This window comes from Colletotrichum abscissum, assembly GCF_030869225.1.
Source record: "Colletotrichum abscissum strain IMI 504890 chromosome Unknown Scaffold_70.1, whole genome shotgun sequence".
NCBI lineage: Eukaryota > Fungi > Ascomycota > Sordariomycetes > Glomerellales > Glomerellaceae > Colletotrichum > Colletotrichum abscissum.
The window spans coordinates 16,260-29,383 of NW_026850515.1; the positions used below are offsets into that span (position 1 = coordinate 16,260).

Here is a 13,124-nt window from a genome sequence, read left to right on the forward strand (position 1 = left end):
TGTACCCTTGGATCACAGACAGCCACGGCAGGGGTTGGGAAGGGGGAGGCGTGCACACCAAACAAGGTGGCCAGGAACCAAGAACAAAGCAAGACGGAGTATGTAAGTTGCCGGTACTTCTCCATTTTGCCATGGTGGTACGTCTCTCAATTTTGAGACAGAGGAAAGATGAATGACACCGGTACCGTCCCTCGCCACTGGTATCCCCACCATTCCGGGAGGAAGGCATGGCTTCACGGGAAAGGGGGGAGGGGGCGTGTAAGCGTTCAGAAAGGACCACGCTCGTTGGCTTCGGTTCCTTTGAGCTTAAGCTTAATCGAGTTGACTCCGACGAAGCCGATCTCAACCGTGAGCAGTGAATGGAGGGAGCTGCGTGGGGGGTAACCTAACTACATGGAGGACTCATTCAGGGTATGCAAAGTTGGGTGAACTTGGCGAGAAAGCTTACCGGCATTGAGTCTTTGGTATGCCTTCAATCATCATCCTTTTGCCTGTTCCGCCAGAAGGGAGTTTGGGCATACTACGTAGCATTATCTACTACCTCCCGGCCTTACGAGGTTGTATCCTCGATCTTGAGGGTCTCATCGCTCTGTTCAAAGGACCCCGAGTAGCCTTGGATGGCCTCCGTCTGGTCGGGTTAAGTTCGTAGGTAAGGTAAGCTGCAGTAGGCCCGGCGGCGGTACATGAGGGGGCAGGGGGCAGGGGGGGTCTTACAGCTCCTACTTACTCAGTACTGACAAGAGCAAGAGTAAGAAGAGCCCTCCATTGAGCTGCAAGACCAGAGCAAGAGGCAAAGAAAAGAGTAGGATCGTGGGGGAGGAACCGGCGAGCTCGTCCGTCTTGCCAGCTCCCGTGATTCCCCCGCCCCCCCCTTTCCCGGACCAGCACCGCCGAGAATGAAGCCGGCGGAGGAAGCGGACGAGCGAGCGGGGACCAACCAGAGCACAGCATTTGGACGCCTCCGGCCGGATCGCAACTAGTTTCCGGTGATGAGGAACCGGGGGGGCAGAATAGTGGAGGGAAACCACTCGTGACCAACAGCAATGCAAACTACACTGCGCTTGTTGTTAAGCGGGTCGAGGAATCATTCGGTTATGGAGGTCTCCTTCCTCGGATTCACTCACAGAGTCGGATCACTCGATGACCTGGCATACCGTTTATCTCGAGGGCTACTCTCCAGTCCTCGCTGCTAAGTCGTGTTTTGGGAAGGGCTTTTAGGTAAGGTAGTTAAGCTTATGGATCGACCTCGATTCAGTTTTCAAGGGCGGGATGAGGCGAGACGAGACGAGACGTCCAGGGTTACATGAGGCAAGGTCTATGGTGACCCATCACAAACACAATTGTTGGAAAGAAAACCTCGGTAAGGATGGGATGGAAGGGAGTGGGCGACCTTCTCTCTCGCTAACCGAAGCTATACTTGCAGCCCATCACTTCTTTCTTCCGTCTCGGGATATTTCCTTTTTTCTTTCCCTTCCTCTTCTTGAAACCACACCCCCCCCTCCTCCTCCTCCCACCTGTTCAATTTCTCAAGGTAGTCCAGCCCCTCGTGAGATCTCGAATTCTGATGCAAGGTTGTGATGGCGGCTGAATCCGCGCCGACGGGTGTTGCCTTGGACTGGGTAGCTTGGCTTTTTCGGCTGGTTCAGCACACATCATTGAGGCACATCAAGTCTTTGACGAATCAAGGTGGTATTTGCATATGCTAAGAAACTTCCCTGTTCTGCTACAACACTCAAGAAAAGCGGAAACCAAAAAACCACATTGAGATACGTTTTGACGTTTGGAGAAGGGGGTATTTTGATAGAGTACAAATTTCAAGAACAGAAACACCCTGACGTCCAGTCCTGGGAAGCACTCGAGAGGAAAGGAAGAGATGGAGAGCAGTTTGCAGTAAAAGACAGAAAGGTCCCTTTTTGTATGTCATTTGGGGATATATGGAGTTGCCAAAAAAAGTAATATGTGCATAGAGCAGAAGAGAAAAAAAAAGACAAAAACAAGAAAGACAGAAAATTGTGAGCTTTCGTCTCATCATACAAGAGACCCAAGAAGCGAAAAACCCAAAAAAAGGCCAGACCGAAATCAACAAACGCAAGAGAGAGTCATGTCGTTGGAGCAGCGCGCTCGCACACTCCTTATTCTAAGAACAGGTAAAAATATCAGATTTTCCGACCCAAAAAAACCAAAGCAGAATGTTTCCGGATTTCCCCCTCCCTTTGTCTCCTCCTCCCTTTCCTTTGCCTTGGGGTATCTTTGGGGGTTTGGCCAACTTTCCAAGTATGGTCCACATGAGATTTGTGTTTTTTCTTCTTTTTTTTTTGGGTTCTCTTTTACTTCTCTTTATGCTGTGCTTCCGTATGCCTGAGGTCCGGGTGCGGGTCCAGGTCCGGCCGGTGCTCCGCTCGAGAAGCTTCTCTTCCTCTTCAGCGCGCCGAACTCGTGTCCGTACTCATCTCCTCCGCGCTGTTGTTCCTGGTGATGTTGCTGCTGCTGCTGAGCGTACTCGCCGTTGTGGGCGCCGTGAGGGGGGTGCTGAGGCGGCATCGGGCCGCCGCCGCCAAAGGTGTCGCGCATGGGCGTCCTGGAGCTGGAGGTGTTCATGCTGGCGTGGAAGGCCTGCGAGAAGTCGTTGGGCGCGGCGATGGGCGCGCTCATCTGAGGCATCGAGTAGTCCTGGACACCGCCGGGTCGGGCGCCGGGCGTGCGGGGCAGAGAGAAGTCGACGGGCGCGGTGAGGGGGGCTGAGGGCAGACTGGAGGTGTAGGCGAACTGGGCCGAGGTCGCGCGAGGGGCCGGGGAGTGGCCTGGGGGCGGGACGGATCCGACAGAGCGGTACTGGTTGCGGAGGTCGAGGCCGAGGGTGCCTGATGAGGCGCGGGCGCGCAGGCGGTTTGGCGGGCCGCCGGGGAAGCTCGAGTAGTTCATGCCGGGAGGTGAGTTGTTGCCTACGTTTGGGGTTAGTGACACTAGTTTTTTATTATGAGACGATGGTTGAAAGCATACTGGAGTAAGAGCTTGACTCGTAAGGGAGGCCGCTGCTTGAGGGGCCGCTCATCTGCTCTGGCTGGTAGACCGACTGCTGTCTTCCACTCAGCTGAGGGCTTCCGCCGGCTCCGTGGTGGTATGTGCTGTAGTCGATCGCGTCGCCCTTCCAGGACATGCTGGAGCGGAGAGGAGAGTTGAGGTCCGACCTTGACCGGTTCATGGTCTCGCGCAGCTGGAGAGGCTGGAGAGGTCGGCTCGGCTGGCCGCGGTGCATGGACATGGAGTTCTCGAGGGCGCCCTGTCGCGCAAAGGGGTTTGAGGTTCGGGGGCCGGGGCCCATGGGCGACAGGTGGCTGCCGTATCCGTAGCGGTGGTCGCCAGTCGAATTGGGTGTCATGGGAGACAGGATATCCGGGCTGCTCATGGTTCCCGGGGGAGTGAATCCGATGCTTCCAAACCCAGGGCTGAGTCCCGTAGACGACATGTGCTCCTCGCCACCCTCTGCCCTGCGGACGTCGACCATCAAAGGACGAATCATGTGGTCGGCGTATGACTGTGTACCAAAGTTCATGGGGGATGACATGGGAGTGTTGAGACCGTGGACCGCGCCGTAGGGGGAGTGAAGAGCCTGAACGTTGTCAAAGTCGTCGGGAACCGCACGCATCTTGATCATGCGGTCACGGTCATCTGCTGTGAGACGCTTAATCTTCGCACGGCTATTGGATGAACAGGATTAGTTCCACTGTCTCTTTGAGATTGTTAGGTTGCGAGCAGGCTCACCGGTTCTGGAACCAGACTTGTACTTGGCGAGGGCTCAGGCCGGGGATCTCCCTTGACAGGCGTTCTCTGTGGGCGGCATCAGGGTGAGGCTGCTTGGCGAATTCACTCATGAGGAATCTCGTCTGTTGGTGTGTGAGACTGTCGTTGTGGTCAGTATGCCGCTAACAATGCTTCATGTGCTGCTTCGACTAACCGGAAACGCTTCATCTTCCTCCGGGCTGCTGTCCGCTCTGCGGCCGTCTGTGGGGTTCCATCGCCGTCGTCGAGCATATCATCATCGTCAAGCACGTCGTCGTCCTCGTCCTTGCTCAAGCTACCCTCGTCATGGTCCATCTGGGACGAAGACACATCGGCACCGAGCTCTGTTGATGAAGCCGGGTTCGAGATCATTGTCTGGCCCTGCATATCTGTTGATGCCGTGGGTTCCTGAGATGCCGGCTCTGCGGTCTTCTCCAAGGACTGCGATGCCTGTCGCTGTTCCTGCTGCTGTTGTTGCTGCTGCTGTCTGTCCTCGGGCTCGTCTTCCGGAGTGGGCTGCTTCACTTGACGAAGTCCAAGAGGGTCTGCTGTGCCACGGTTTTCCAGACCGGGTTCTTGCTTCGTCTGGATCTCTACTTGTGCAGGGGCGCCGGTTGCAGTGCGAGGTTGCGACGCATCCGAGGTCTCATTGCCAGCTCCGTACGCCTGGGAGAAGACGTTGTTTTCCGGCCCTGGGAGGTAAGAGTACTGCTGCCCTTGCCACTCGGGAGGCGTGGGCAACGGAGCTTCGAACTGGTTCGACATGCGTGGAGGAGTGGTAGGGGCCTTGTGGAGGGGGGTCTCAAATTTGCTGTAGGACCAGTGGCTCTGCTCGGTGGTGTCAAACTGCCTGGTAACAAGCATTGGGACAGGTGTGGTGGTTTCGGTTTATGAGGTGGTTGTCTTGTTTCGAGCTGGTACAAGGACGATCTGGATCTCTCTGGAGAGGATGTCCTGAGATGAGGTTGAATCTAGGACAGATGGGAAAGGAGTGTTTGGAGGGATTGTGTTGGAAGCTATCGATGTTTGCCGAGATCTAGATGAGCTAGAAGGTGTACGACAAAAGCAACCGATAGTGGTAATATAACAGCACTCTATGTTGATGATTCAAGGTAAGGTTGATGTCGGAAGGTCAAGGTGTCTGGCCTTGGAGTTGGGTCCGTCCCGAGATGGTTCTTAACAAGTTAATCAAAAGAGAGAGTGTAAGAGTGAGAGTGATATATAGATGTAGAGAGAGGATGATGCGCTGATGCGTCAAGTCGTTTTGGGAAAAGGAAGAGAAGATGATGAAAAAGGGAAAGAGGACTTGGCTACTCCAGGTCCCACGAGGTAGGATCGATCATATATTGTATAAATTTGAGGGTGTGCCAACTGATAGTATGGCGGGGTCGATCGACTGGGAGGCGTTCCTGGGCCTGGAACTGACAGGCCCCGTTGTGTATGGCAAGTCTGAAGGATACCCGTGGTTGTAATAAGGCGGTCTTGTAAGGAAGCCCTTGCTCCTTAGTTTGACAGAGGTGGAATTAATACCGAAGGGTACGGCCATCCACACGGAGAAATGTCGAGGCTGGATCCGGACAGGAGGACTTGGGACTCGAGCCAGGGCCAGCACGGGCAGCCAGAAGCAACTGGCCACGATGGGGGGAGAGGAATAACGGCTGGTTCAACGACGAGGGTTCGAGTGTACTCGGTACCTGACTGGTGGTGTCGAGGAGGACGAGGATGACTGGGGTGAAGAGGGTACTCAGGTACCGTAGCAGTGGAGAATGAGATGGTTGAAAAAGGGACCCGATGCATGGTTTAAGGCTCGCCGACTCGAGTGAGAAAAGCCGCAGCAGCAGTATCCGTAGCAGAGAAAGCAGAAGTAGAAGCACAAGCAGCAGCTCATGCCATGCCATGCCAGACGGGTACGGATAGGCATGGCATGGCATCGAGCTTTGCCCGCCCGCCGTCGCCGCCGCCAGGCCCCCGGCTTGGACGTGGGTGTGTGTATTTGGGATGTGGACGTGGGTGTAGATTTGTCCATGTGGATATGGACAGACGGGGAGGGAAGGGGACTGCAGGGTAGGGGATGGATCCGTAGGGTAGGGTAGGGGGAGGGGTGGGTAAGGTGGTCTGGGAGAGCAGGACCAGCAGCACCAGCAGCACCAGCAGCAGTTCCTGGCATCAACAAGTCAGTCGGGGCACGCGCGAACGTGGGTGGGCAGCTAATACCAGCTGTTGCTCTTGTCGCGGGATGCTGTTGTTGTTGATGCTGCTGCTCTGCTGAGCCACATGCATCTGTGCGTGTAAATGTGGTATGGGTGTGGATATTTCCGTCCACCACGTCCAGTCTTCTTCCCAAGCACTACCAAGTTCCCACGGTGGTACCCTCCTACTCCTCCTCTTCCAGTGTCCACCCTGTGTGTTCGAGAAGAAGACCTGGGCTGAGCCTGGGGGATCGCTCAAAGCGAGGTGACAGATGAACCGGACGATGGTAGCAGCTATATCACCAAAGCCCATGGCCTTAAGATTTTCGGCTGAATGGCTAATGCCGTGCTGCTATTGACTGTCCTGGAACCTATAACCTACCCAACACCATTCCGTCATTTCCAGCCCAGCATGGCATAGCGCGAGCGAGAGAAAGAGAGAGAGAGTACATAGTATGTGTGTGTGTGTGAGTGAGAGAGATACCTGACCCTTGGCCCGTGTTGGTAAAGGCAAAAAAAAGAGAGAGATCCTGGATTGAGATGACAGATTTCTTGCAGCGGCGTGCCAGCTGAGCAGAGTTGAGCAGCCCATGGTGAAACGGGGTCACCTTGTCTGTGAAGGCCTGAATAGGCAGGCTGATGTCGACACCTGAATCAGTACAGAACCAGGTGGGCGGTTTTGGAGCAATGGAGAGGAGGGAATGAGACAGGGTCGAACGGGGGCTCTCCCTTTTCCCGCGCCTGTTCCCATTTTCCAGTAATTTTTTCTGGCCCTTGGCTTGGTGCGGCCGCAGAGAGATCAAAAAAAGAACCTGAACCTGAACCCAGAGCTGGGTTCATGAAAAAGCTCAGGTACCAGACAGGCACAAGCGCGAGGCACAGGCACAGGCACCGAAAGGCGCGGCCGAAGGTTTGACTGCTTGGCCCCAAAAATAATGATACTATGGATCTCGCATCGAGGCGAAGGGGGATCACAAACCACCTCAAGGTTCCCTGTGTACTTACAAGTTACGGATACACGCGATATTGCACAGGGACAGATGGTCCTCCTCCTCCTCCGAGGCTCCGACATCATACATACATGCCTCTCTCTCGAGCAAGCCCTTGACACACATTATTACTGCGTACTTACGCAACACGGCAGAGAGAAAGAATCGAAAAGACGGCTCGGGAAAAGTAAGAAAAAAAAGAAATCAAGGAGCGAAAGAGGCATCTCGGCTGGGATATCTGCATGACGCTCATTGGACCCTCTGTGACATTAGCTCTGTGTCGACTCCACGGATGAACGCATGACCGTTGTTGAGAAGCCCGGCCGAGGCCACGGCCAATGGAAAAGATCATCGATCAAGGGGGAGCCGGAGGAGGTGGATGAGCCGATGAGGAGGGTGGTGGTGGGTGTGTGTGTGTGCGGTCACTGCTGGCTTTCTCTCACCGTTCACTTTCTCTCTCTGCTCGCTTTCTGGTCCCCATCCCACTGCGGACACCAAAAAAAAGGGCCTGAGGAAAGGTTGCTGCGGGGGAGGGCGTCCCAAAGGGAAGCGGGACGGAGTGGAGGGTGAGCCCTAGGTGTGCGCCTATTGAGTTGGCCGGCCGCGAAGAAAAAGAAGGGTACGGAAATCTGGTGGGGAGTGAGAGCGAGCGAGAACAAGGATCGCGGTAGTGTGCTAGTGTAGTTGCAGGGGGCCGGACGAGAAAGAGACTCAGAGAGACAGCGAGTGCTTTCGCGAGATACGGCGCAGTAACGAGCAAGAAGACGTATAGACTCTTGGAAGATTGGCGCTCGTCTGTGTGTTGACTGACGGCGGCAACTTAGTTGATGACTGACCGGCCGAGTGGAACATCCTGTCTCTCACTCTGTCAATGTCTCTTCACGGACACCCTCGATCATCAATATCCTCCTCGACGGGGAGACGACTGGGTAATGGGTCGAGGACTGGAGCAAGAGGCGGCCGGCCAGAGAGGAGAACCGAACAGAGGCAAGGCAGGGGACGGTAACGGGTAACGGGTACGGACACAGAAGCGATGGGCATGGTGATGGGTTGATGGGCGACGGATGACTCCCGACCCCGGCAGACTGCCTTTGGCGAGGCAAGGGGATGGACGGACAATGAGCAGATCCTCCAAGAAAGTAGATCTTCGTCGCCTCGGTTCAAGACCTCTTTCTTTTCGCCGCCGCCGCTGCCCAGTCTTACATCAAGCAGCGAACTGTGGAAGACACACCGTGGTAAGGTCACACACAGACATTTTCAACGGATACAGGCACACGTAGATACGCACACACAAACCTTAACTACCCGCAACGCACAGCGTCCCTCGAGGCAGAATCAAGGAGGCACACACACAGAGAGAAAGAGAGAGAGCAAAGGGGGGAAAAGAGAGACGGGGAACCTGTCCGCTTCCGAGGCGGAATTGGGGGAGAAAACGGCGGCGTGTCAGCCATGTGGGATTTTTCTTTTTTGATTTCGGAGGTGAACCAAAATATTCCCAGATCTGGACCGAATCTGGGGCCGCGCTTGCTGTACAGCCATGTTTTAGAAGAGGGCAGAAACAGTGAACGCGCATGTCTTTTGGCCCTGCACGTTGCGTACAGAGAACACAACGCCGTAACGCACGCAAGTTATTACTCCTTACACTAAGCCATCTTCGTGGCTCTTGGGTATGGGATGAGCAGAAAGCCAAACCTCCCCACCGTAGTGAGAAAAGCATGTTCACAGACTCCAGAGTGCTCTCTCGCTCTCCCCCCGTGCCAGGGCCCAGGGGAGGTGAGATGCGGTTTCTCGAAGGCCGCAGTCCCTCAATTCCAGTTTCCACGTTCTCCACCCAAGAACAGACAGGCGAGAGAGACTGAGAGCGAGCCCGTCTGCCAGAAGCTGTCGCCGGGTACGGATACTTTGGGCTGCGGTCCACTTCCAATCTTGTGTACATCGGTCCCTTGACCAAGTCGCCCTGTTTGCCGTGTTGCAGGAAACTTAGTGGTCTCGAGCAAGAGCAAAAGTGGATTACAACGTAGCGGTAGCGGCCTTCTAGTGCTCGCGTAGAACAACGAAAACGAGCTTCCAAGTGTTCCAACGAAGGCGCCGTCTGTGTGATTAATGTGTCTGATCTGGCGTGATGAGGCGGCGTGATTTAAGCTCACGGTTTGGCGCGGCGCACTACCGCTATCGAAAGATTTTAAGATGGGAAAAGAGAGATAGAGCTAACTAAGCTAACCAGCCAACGGGCAAACGCAAACTGAGGTTATTACTCCAAGTCGCCTTGGGTGACGTGCTGGAGCCAAACCCTCCCCCCGGAATGATCGAACGAGTTTGGCGGCGGACAAGAAGGCGGTCAGATTCGTCTACGGCGTGTGTGTAATATGCCAAATGTACGTGACCGAACGGAAAAGCTGGTTAATTAGTTTTCCTGTAGCTTCTCTTCTGACAGCACGGCACTTGGGATATTGAAGTCTCCGGGGAGGGAGGGGGGGGGGGGTGCCCGACCTGGCACTGCGGGCCTTGTCCGGCACGTCCGCGAGATTCCAATCTCCACGTGCATTTTGATTCGATCGGACCAAGAGAGACATGAAGAAGAAAGCAACAAGAGAGAGAGAGAGAAGCTGTGTTTGAGAATCGGACACTAGGCTAGCTTAGCTTAGCTGTTGTCGAAAAAAAGTCCCGGTCATTTCCAATCTATGCCAGGCTGAAGAGGTGCCACGCTCGTCAATGCCGTGATGGACGTGGGGAGGAGAGGTTGCGAACGACGGGCGTCAGGGCCGCTTACATGGGCCACCCGGTCCCCAGGAACGACGGGAAGCTCTTCTCCAGCTTGTGTGTTCGAGCAATTTTATGAGGTACTTCGTTTTACCATGTTGAATGTGTGTTGCAGTGAGGTATATGCCGAGAGTTTTGGAAAGTACAGAGTACTCTTTGGTGTGATGTTGTGAACGTGTGTGTGCGCGCGTGTATGTGCGTGTTGTTCCATCAGGGAATTCCGAGAAGAGGCACCACATTCGACGAGAGCTATACTTCGTACCGGGGTACCAAGCAAGGGTAGCATGAGAAGCGAAAAGCTAAGAAAAGAGCGGTAGCGTTGCAGCGAGCGATGCGATGCGTCGATGTGGTGGTGCCGCACTGGTGCTGGGTAAGGTCAGGTCAGGTTGGAAAGCTGCCCGAACGAGCCGTAGGCTGAAAGGGCTCATCCTCCTCCGAGCTTTTTTCCTTGTCGTCTTACCTCTTGGTGGTCTTGGTCTTGGAGGAGTAGTCTTGGGAGAGGGCAATGGTGCGCGCGATGCTTCCCGCCCATTTCGTGGTGGGGTCACGGTGTAACCTCTTCCTCACTCCATCCATCCATACATGATCCAAAGCTGCTGCTTGCTTGCTTGCCTCGCCATGGATGATGGCACTTGTATCTGCGGTGTGGTGTCTCGGTACCTGAATTCGCTGGGCCCTTCCTCTGCCATCTGGTCTACACTACCGTCCGAGTGAGTGCCTGAGTGCTCTCACACACGCACTCGCCTCGGGAACGATTTCCATATTCCCAACAAGCTATGGAGTACCGAGCCTGCCGATCATCTCAAGAAAAAAAGTTGAGCCGTGTCTGTCTGATCCTGTCCTGTCCTGTCCTGTTTCTATCCGTACACACAGACAGTCAAGAGAGACAAGTTCATGCAAGGACCAATCACTCGTGTGCCGAAAAGTTTTGTAATTACCCTCAGAACAGGAGGAAAGGGATACGGGGTACGGGTAAACAAGAAGCAGTCAACCACTGCAACTCTTCTTTTGGCTCTTCTGCTTTCCTACGCTTCGGGTGACAATGACGGCATATGCGTGGTTCATCTATCCGTACCCCCTAAACCAAACGTCACTCGCACTCTCTTACTCTCTCCCCGCAAGATTCAGAAATTAAGAAGCCGTCGAGTTATGCTCTTCTCTTCAAGTTTGCACACGGTGCCCCTCCACTTCCCCCCTTGCATCGTGAGCGGGGGAGACAGAGAGAGAAGTGAGAATGGGGAGAACGGAGCTCGGAACACACACACACACACACCCAAACACAAGGAGGCTGACCGACCGAGCCTAGAACGATAGGATATGGTAACGAGCAGTGAAGATCTCTCAGGTCTCCAGGAACCAACGAACCAGAAACGTTCCTTCATCGGAGGGAAATCCATCACACTCACACACACAGAAAAGCATACATGCACACATACATACATACATACATACATACATGCCTACATACAAGTCATACGCACATTACATAGGCGCCGTCGCCGTCGGGGTTTTTACTCACTTCTCGCCAGCAGCGACAATCGTCCACTTGACCTTCAATAAGGGGGCGTGGGACTAATACACAACACCAACGACAACACTCCACGATCCTCCTTCCGCTGAATGCACTGCACTGCACCTCGCTCCTCAGGCGCTGAAGCTGCGTTGCGTGCAGCACACACTGCAGACAAGACAACAACTACCTGCTGCTGCTAAATGTCCGTGCTCAGATTTGGCCGTAGAAGGCTTCCATCTGGCATCCTCTGGCCAGGGTGAGAGCGGAGGGGAAGGGCATACGAACCGTGGTTTCATCCTATGCCGGGGTACGCTTGCGGACCGGGGTCAGTCGTTGGTCGTTCACATCAGCGTTGGGCTGGGTGCGGGAAGAGACTCGAAGAGCAAGCAAATCGACGCAGCATCAGAAAAAAGGGATCTTCCTCGTCATCCGTACAGGGGGCGGCGGCGGCGGCGGCGACGACGACGACGGGCGGGTGATCGTAGGCCCCTCATCAGGCCAGGCCTGCCAGAGTGACAGGGCAGCCAGCCGTCATCTCCCTCTTCCTCTTCCCCCGCGGAGCGATGCGAGCGCGTGAAGCAGGGGTTTGGGGGGGGGGGGGGGGGGGGGGGGGGGGGGGGCCCCGCCCCGGCCGGGTGGGGGGGGGGGCGCCCGCCCCCCTCCCCCTCCCGCCCCCGCGCGGGGGGGGGGGGGGGGGGGGGGGGGGGGGGGGGGGGGGGGGGGGGGGGGGGGTGATGTACCTTACATGCTGGTGATGCGGATGGGGAATTAGGGGATCCCACTTTCGCATCATCGCATCCGCTTCGTTTCGCTCCTTCGCGGCCGCCTTGCGTGATGACTGTGATGCAGGAATCGGTTCGTGGCTGATGATGGGTAAAAGACACACGCACAGAGAGAGAGAGAGACATCACGAGACGAGACGAGACTGTACTCGGAGTGAAAAAGCGAGGGGGACTAACGGCCCAGCTACACGCTAGTGTACCGTTTGATGCTTCTCACGTCACCAGAGTCTACAGTCGTTATACTGCAGTGCGGAAAAATGCCTAGCCCATCTATCCCGTACCATACGTGTAGAACATCTGTAAGGATGGACCCCCAAAGTCAAAATGACAAGATCCGGACTCGGCGGCGCGGCGTTGTCGGGAATGTCGGGGGCCTGGCAATGCCAAACTCTCTGCCGCTCGGGGATGTCCTCGGTCGCAGGAACCTCAGACCGAGGGAAGCCTGCTGCCATCTGATGTTCAGATATTCGAAAATCCAAAACGGTGAGATGAACGAATAACAGGAATGGTCTTGCTTTGCAAAGAGTTACCGCCCGTCCAAAGTGACATCCAGCATGACCAATTGACCAGCTTCTCACAACAGAAACCGGGTGAGATAGCGAAAGAAAAAAATGGGGCACAATGGCCACAGACGTAACACCAAAAGACATGTCGGTTGTCACTCTGTTGCTTTTTTGTCGGTGTGTTTTCTTCTTGGAAATCTCATGATGGACCGGTCCTTTCACTTCCCTCCTCTCAAGTCTTTGACTCTCGGACGCGTCGCCTCGTCTCGCCTCACCTTGCCCTTGCCTTGGCTAAGGCTTGCCCCGGCCCCGGTGCCCTTTGCTCTCGTCATCGGGACAACAAACCGACAGCAACCCAACCCATGGGGCCAAACGTAAGTGAGCAATGCTGCGTGTGGGTTGGGTCAACCCACGGGTGTGTGGATCGTGTCGTGCGGTCGCCGGGTCCTGTCCAATTTCGTCGCGCAGAAGAGTGGGAATCCATCTCCGCGACGGCCGTCCGTGTGCGGCGTGCCCTGTCATACAGGAACGCCACCCGTGGACTTCTTTCCGGCACTGCTGCATGCATTTCAGGAGAAGAGACGACAAGACCATTTGACAGGAGCAAT

General features: G+C 55.3%; 3 protein-coding genes across 3 annotated transcripts; all 3 read right to left on the reverse strand.

Annotated features, from left to right (window-relative positions):
* Positions 1-2,337: 2,337 nt before the first annotated feature.
* CABS01_15589 (homeobox domain-containing protein) lies at positions 2,338-4,644 on the reverse strand (the record flags this gene model as incomplete). The annotated part of the gene is made up of 4 exons (XM_060548923.1): positions 2,338-2,942; positions 3,001-3,698; positions 3,763-3,900; positions 3,956-4,644. The coding sequence occupies 4 exons, from the start codon at positions 4,642-4,644 to the stop codon at positions 2,338-2,340; spliced, it is 2,130 nt and encodes a 709-aa protein (XP_060391119.1).
* Positions 4,645-5,664: 1,020 nt separating this feature from the next.
* Positions 5,665-6,282, reverse strand: CABS01_15590 (uncharacterized protein; the record flags this gene model as incomplete). The annotated part of the gene is made up of 3 exons (XM_060548924.1): positions 5,665-5,752; positions 5,819-5,940; positions 5,995-6,282. 3 exons carry the CDS (start codon positions 6,280-6,282, stop codon positions 5,665-5,667), a joined length of 498 nt encoding a protein of 165 aa, XP_060391120.1.
* A 5,442-nt stretch (positions 6,283-11,724) lies between these two features.
* CABS01_15591 (uncharacterized protein) lies at positions 11,725-12,135 on the reverse strand (the record flags this gene model as incomplete). Its single annotated transcript, XM_060548925.1, has 2 exons — positions 11,725-11,836; positions 11,972-12,135. Coding segments are annotated over 2 exons (276 nt in total), but the record flags the coding sequence as incomplete, so codon positions are not given.
* Positions 12,136-13,124: the final 989 nt, after the last annotated feature.